The sequence below is a fragment of the Arachis ipaensis genome, chromosome B8, assembly GCF_059453495.1.
Source record: "Arachis ipaensis isolate K30076 ecotype BB chromosome B8, ASM5945349v1, whole genome shotgun sequence".
In the NCBI taxonomy this organism is placed as follows: Eukaryota; Viridiplantae; Streptophyta; class Magnoliopsida; order Fabales; family Fabaceae; genus Arachis; species Arachis ipaensis.
Window position 1 is genome coordinate 125,568,660 of NC_142443.1, and position 7,264 is coordinate 125,575,923.

The 7,264-nt window shown below is 31.1% G+C and overlaps 1 protein-coding gene across 1 annotated transcript; it reads right to left on the minus strand.

Annotated features, from left to right (window-relative positions):
- Positions 1–2,902: 2,902 nt before the first annotated feature.
- LOC148549761 (uncharacterized) lies at positions 2,903–3,969 on the minus strand. Its single transcript, XM_088496448.1, has 3 exons — positions 3,958–3,969; positions 3,760–3,861; positions 2,903–3,280 (listed from the first exon to the last, which is right to left on the minus strand). The coding sequence occupies exons 1-3, from the start codon at positions 3,967–3,969 to the stop codon at positions 2,903–2,905; spliced, it is 492 nt and encodes a 163-aa protein (XP_088352574.1).
- Positions 3,970–7,264: the final 3,295 nt, after the last annotated feature.

Below are 7,264 nucleotides of genomic sequence, written 5' to 3' on the forward strand. Positions count from 1 at the left end.
TGTGAGATTTTATCCAATGGCTCACTTTTCTTTGCTGGTTACATGCTGGCGAGAATTTAATAAAGTTACTGATCCCCTAGACTTTTCCTTTTTTTTTTTCTACTACATCTTTTTTTTTCCATTACGGTATTACTTACATATAGTATGTAATAGTAGTGATATTAAAAGAAAAATTATACAATCTATCTCAAACATATGAAATACACAAATTTATTATGATCTTTGCATATAGTACGCTTAAGAAGCAATTCGTTTAGCATATATAATAATAATAATAATAATAATAATAATAATAATAATAAGCAACAAATTTTCAATATTTTGTAAAGTTTGAAATTGAAGCAAAATTTGTGGATCTTCTTGAATTTTTACTTTTAATATTACTACAATTACATCCTATATGTAAAAGTAATATCGTAATGGAAAAAAAAAGATGTAGTAAAAAAAAAGTGGTATAACTTTATTTAGGTTAACATACATAAATTTTGATTTTGAGCATATAACTTTGTTTAGGTTAACAAATACATACATTTTAATTTTGAGTATATATATATATATTCCAGCAAAATGTAATAATGTAAGAAAAAGATTTTAGAATAGAAAAGAATAAGAGAGATTTTAAGAAGAATTAAAGGAGAGAGATAATTTTATTGAAAAATTTTTAAGAAGAAAAGATACAATTACTAATTTTTTCTTTGTCAATTACATTTCTATTAAAATTAGTAGTATCAAAAAATATTTCAAATTTAATATTATCAAGAAAAAATAAAAAAATTATATGAAGACTAATTTGATTAATTTTTAAAATTTTAGGGATGAAAATGACTTACGTCTGAACTTTCAATTACTATTTTGATTATAAATAACCTTTTTACATGTCAAGTGACACGTGGCGTGTCAGGTGTCACTGATCTGATACGTCAACTAATCATCTTGTGACACGTGGCATTAACCCACCACATCATCATGCCACATGATACTTAACGTGACACGTCATCATCCAACTGACAGAAGGACTAACGTGACCAAGTCATGTATCTTTCGGGAACGATTTCGATTAATTTTGTCTTTCGATGACCAAAATAGAAATCGAGATATCTTTAAGGGACGATTTTGACTATTAACTTTATATAATAAAGAGCCACTACATAATGGCTGCTCAAAAATTAATTAAATATGGCAATTTTTTGGAATTGTTCTTTATTATGGGTATGTGAGGTATTAAACTTCATGATCATGGAATAAAGTAAAAGCAAAAGCTTTTCGTCCACTACAAAAAATATTTTCTTTATTTTTCCTGAATCCATTTGGCAGGATGCGAGATTAGTTTATTTACTTAAAAAAAATGTATTTATGAAAAATGGCAGGATGCGAGATTAGTTTATTTAATTAAAAAAATATATTTATGAAAAAATTTGAAAAAAATATTTTAACTCAATAAATTTTATATAATAGGACATTTTTATTAATTTGGAGACTGTGAAATGCGTAATAATTTAATATTATTTTAAATAAGATTAACTATTTCTTGAAAAAAATTGTTAAAAAATAATAAAAAATTAATTTTTTTTATATAAAAGAGTTAGTATTCTAGAAGTAACATTTATTTTGGTTGAGAAGTTAAAACTATGATTTTGTATAAGTCTTCACTATGTAAAATTTTTTTTGAGAAGTTTTTATTTTTTGAAACCATAAAACTAATGTGTTTATTAGTATATTTTGAGGGTGAAATTATATTACATATAAATGAAGGTGTGAAATTTAATTGTACAAATTTAATATTTTTTATTATTTTTTACACAATATTATTTGTAAAATTACAAAATAGACTATGCCAATACATATACAACGATTTGTTAAAGAGAGTTAAAAGTATTTTATATAGATAATCTGTATTAATTTTTAGTGATGTATGTAATATAGTTTTAAATAATAAACACTACAACAATATAAAATATTTTTAAAGATTATTATGTGTTAAAAAAATTAAAATTCGTCAAAAATATAAAATTTGACACTATTTTAACTATGAAAATATGTTAATAAAAATTTTGTCAAAAATAGTATTTTTAACATATAAGTAATTGTAAAAAAAGTTTAAATCATATTTTGATAAATATTGGCCATAAAAAATAATTTGTTAGAAAAATTTGAGAATATATTTTTTGCACTACAGCAGAGGCGGAGCATAGCGGCGTTTTTTTAAATGATTAGCGGCGGTTTAAAACCGCCGCAAAATCAAAGGCCGGCGCAACTGCCACGGTTATGGGCGCGGGGGTTATATTCGGCGTCGGTTTTTAATAACCGCTGGCATAACCGCCGCCAAATCAGTATTTCGCGGCGTTCGTTCAAAAAACCGCCGCTAAACGAGAGTGACACAATTACTGGCATGTTCACCGGCGGTTCCAAAACCGCCACAATTCAGTTTGATCTTTGCTTGATGCCGCTTGTTTTGCGGCGTTTTTAGAACCACCACAAAACAGTCCAGTTTTTCCGAAACATTCTCTGGCGGTTTGTAACCGCCGCAATCTATGCAAATTTTCCAATTACTTTGTTCGATTTTCCGGCTGTTCTAAACCGCCGCAAAATTAAGAATAATTAAAAAACAGGAAAATAGAATTTTTATTAAAAAAATCGTGTAATTTTTAATATCAGAACTATTTTGTTTTCTTTTTGTGGCTTTTTAGATTTTTGTAATATCTTAAGTGTTAAAATATTTTAGACTTTAGAATGTAAAATTGTACAAAAAACAAATAAATTATCTGCAAGCCAAAATAATATTTTCATAAAAATATGAAGAGTACAAATCTCTTGCAAAGAGTTGCATAGTCTAATTTAAAGAAAAAAAAAATACTTGATTCGATCCAAACACTATCTAATCCTACTATTATTGTTCACTCTTTCATTCCACGGAACTCATCCCTACAGCGATGTCTCCCGGCAGCTCCTCACCCTGCCTTTGAAAAAGATAAATCATAGCTCTCTCCATCGCCTGCATCTTTTTCTTATCTACTGCTGCCTCGTCTTCCATTGCCTTCCTCTTCAACTTCTCGCTTTCCAATTCTGCCTCCAGTGCACATAACTTCCTCTGGGTCTCCTCTTCTTCGACTATGTTGCCTGGCGCACGTGAATTCGAACCGAAGAGTTGGGTAGGAGTCGGACCGAAACCCACACCACGTACTCTACCCGGTTTTTCTTTACCAAAAACCTGAGCAATGGAATCATTTTGAGACAACACTCTAGAAGATTCATCCTGTTGCTCAATCTCCTCAATTCTTTCCTACAGACACAAATTAGCAAATACAATCATAGCATTTATCGGTCTATGTCAATAAAAACTCAGTCAAATATGAGAGAAAGATATATGGTTCGAAAGTAATTTATGTAAAACAACCAAAATAACGCACGTCACATAGGATGTTGCTAACACTATAAAAAGAAATAAGGAATAATTTAAATTGATTTATATCAATTTAAACCTAGCTGTCTCTAAATTACATAGAAGTTTAAACTCTCTAGAAATAACTGAGGTAAAATAGCAAACTTAATAAAAGAAACCAGTGTTGGAAAAAAAATTTTCCGTGGGTCCATTTTGAATTAGGATTGATAGAAACTCATCTTTCAATACCTTCTTGCTGTTTCCAACCCAAGTCCAAACCATTAAGCAAAGAAAAACAGAACAAAATATAATAGAGAACTAAACTATTAACGTATTTGAAAACATAATTTTACCAAAAATTTATGAGAAGTAGTACTTACACCAATTGCCCTTGCTTCCTCATTCATATAGGAGCCATCATTTTTCTTGTGCACTTTTATCCATAGCTCTCCTCTACCAATTCTTCTTCCTTGTTCTTCAGACTGTAACAACAACATTTACGCCATTACCGTATTCCACACAATCAAGAAAACTTAAGTCATATAGATAGTCCAAACAGTGAATAACAAGTGGAGTACCTCTTCTTCCATCCGCCGTGCGAAGCTTTTTGAACCGCCAGTATGGGTATATACTTGTTTTGATCGATTAGTCGCGTTCTTCTTGCATTTCTCCTATCGGTCCATAAATGCCAAATTAAAGTCACAATTAAATACTGATTTAATAGCACTTAATGCTACATAAAATACAGCACATTCTACCAATGGTATACTGGATTACCTTCGTCTCAGGTTTGGCACGATATTCTAGGAACTCTCTCCAGTGCTCTTGATCAATTCCTGACGGACGGTGCTCGATATTCTGCTCAAATGTGAATGTTGGCTCGTAGAAGGCATTATACAACCTCAGCCTTGTTTCCTTCTAAGACCTTCCCATACTTTGCAAAATATATTTCTTGATACTACCTTCACTATCTTCGTCAAAATGAAAAATTTGCTGCACATATAAATGAACAATAAGCAGATTTGTTAATAAAATAAATTTGTTACAAAGGGGCTTTAAATCGTTACAAAGGGGATTTAAATTGAAGCAGATTTGAAAAATTTACTGCACATATATTTCATAATACAATTTGTCAATAATTGAACAATAAGCAAATTTGTTACAAAGGGGATTTAAATCTTTACCTTCACACATTCGTTATACACCTTGTTTTTAGTGGTAACCTTGTGCCAACTTTCCTTACCGATAGGAAATTTTGCGTAGTCAGATCCAAGCAGACCAAGCACCCCACTTAGCAGTCCAGCCTCGTCTCCAATTGGCTGCATTTCGTTGTTGAATCTCAGCACGATCCTTCTCCCATTAGGCCGTTCCATAGCCTCCCTCACGCTTAATCTTGCCGGCTTGACTGTGCCGTCAGAATCTATAAGCAAAATATAAATCCTTATGTGTGCATCTGTTGTTGAAAGTATGCACAAAAAAAATTATTTAACATAGCTCAAATCGATTATAGAAAAATTATAAAATACGTTACCGATTATCTTAACTGTCCAAAACTCTGTAGTCTTGCGCCTTTTACGACTCTGAGCTCCAGAAGCACTAGAGTGGTCGTCATCTTCATGATCACGAGATTCTACCTCTGGAGCATTAGCCTCCAAAAGGGTCTCCTGGCCTAGCTCCGAGTTGTGAACGCTATTTGCGCTCATTTGTGTAGCAGGCCTAGGTTCACTGCGCGGCGGACAAAATGGGCGGGAAGTTGGAGGGATGCCGTCACCACCAGCGGGGAGGACTTGAGAGTCAGCTTGGTGGAGCGGTTAGAGGTTGCTGACATCCTAGTCCTGATTTTGGCTTTTTCGTGTACCGACCTTTCCTAGCCATCTAAATGCCATAACACCAGTGGACAGGATAAAATCAAGTCAAATTAATATCCAATTAAAATAATTTGTGTGTAACCATGATCGAGTTCGAACAGCATTCATCAACAATTATAACAGAAAAAATCACTGGAGCAGAAGGTATATACATGTTTCATAATCTGGGTTTATAGTAGTCAATAGTAATGATTTGCTACAAGAATTTAAAAGATGCATTTGAACAATATTGCCCGGCACGTCAGAATAATTAGCAATGTGAAAAACTAAATTTTTGACACAGTTATCTGAATGCATTTACAAGCACAATACAAATGCACCAAAATTGGACTATTAAAAATACTACAAGGTCTGACTAAGAAACCCACCAGCATAGATCTCTATATAAGCATAATTTGTCTGACCTATATATAAGTTATAAATATTTGCTTATCAGAAATAGCTAAATCTTGAAAAGTTAAATAACAAAATCTAATAGAAAAAATGTCCCTGTATGACCTAATTAATCATTAAAACTCTAGTATACATGGACCAAATTTTCTATTCTTATTGTCGTGTAGCATTATATCATACCACTAAAACAATAGTACTCACTCTTTTGGAACTGCCGAAATCCATTCTTCTTCACTAAGCAACCTTATTTACAAATGTGCCATTTTATTAAAAAAAGAAAAAAGGAAAAAACAAGCATACTTTGATTATATAAAAAATAAAATAATGTTTCACCCATGACTCTATTCTTGATTTGTTCATTATCAAAGTCCAAACACAAATAACTTTTAATAATGTGTACCAATGGTAACGTGTAAACAGGGGAGAAGTTACAACACATAACACGCTTATTTGCTAACCAAGTAACTATTCCAATTTTATTGTGTATATAATAATTGGTTAATAACAAATTTTCAACCTATAACTGGGAGTTCTTAATTCCCAAAATCTCTACCCTTCATCCTTTTTTCCCAATTACATTAAACTCCCAAGCATATCCTGAGTTGATAAAAATGGCATATATGATAAATCAAGTTGTAGACGGCATAAATGCAAGCTTATGATGTCCCCAAGTTCATCAAAATATATCAAAGTCGGAATCTTCATGGGTACATGAGAAGCAAGATAATCACAGTAGTAATAATGAACCTATACTCCACCTCTCATCCTAAATTGTTATAGTAAACACACCACTTGTTTCCCAACAAGTATCGACAGATAGCAAGAAGCAATAACATTAGAACATCACAAATGTATTTGAAAGAAATTGGGGTAGTTACCGGGATAGAGAGGGTGGCAGGTTCTGGAACTTGAAATGATAGAGAGAGCGAGGTGACCGGGAGGTTCTGAAACCTGAAAATCAAGGATGCGGATGAGCAGTACTCTTCGTCGACAACAAAGACAGAGCAGAATAGTGAGCTAGGGCTTCGTGGGTTTTAACGTGTATAAGGAGTGAGGAGAAGGGGTAGGGCGCAGTAGCTGGGTTTTTTTGAAATTTGGTAGAACCAGATCCACTAGTTGTTATATAATGATCATAGCATTGCCCAAATAAAAAGAAAAAATTGTGAGACGCGGGAATGATTATAGCAAGAGGAAATTGAAACAATGAAAATATTGTAGAATCAAAATTTATTATCGCTTCTTTAATTTAGAAATATTAATAATAATAATAATAATAATAATAATAATAATAATAATAATAATAATAATAATAATAATAATAATAATAATAAAAGTTTTTCTTTAATCCATTTTAAACCTTTTGTATTAACTAATGTTAAGTATATCCATTTTATAAGAAAAAATATTTAATTTAAAGTAAAAATCCATTAGTAAAAATTTTATTATTTATCATTAAATTTTATTTACCAAAATACCCGTTAAAAATTTATTCTTTTGTTGATTAAATTATATTTTTAATATAATTTAATAATTAGATAATTTTTTTTAAATACCTTACAAGAATTTTTAAATTTTGGTAAATTATATTTTTACCAAAATTTCCGTTAATAATTTTTTTGTATTT

What these genes read in the sequence shown, in the direction of transcription:
- LOC148549761 (XM_088496448.1), bottom strand. An exon ending in AGGAAGCAAGGGCAATTGGT is followed by an intron (nt 3,281 to 3,759) that starts GTAAGTACTACT and finishes TTGTGTCTGTAG; the next exon opens with GAAAGAATTGAGGAGATTGA.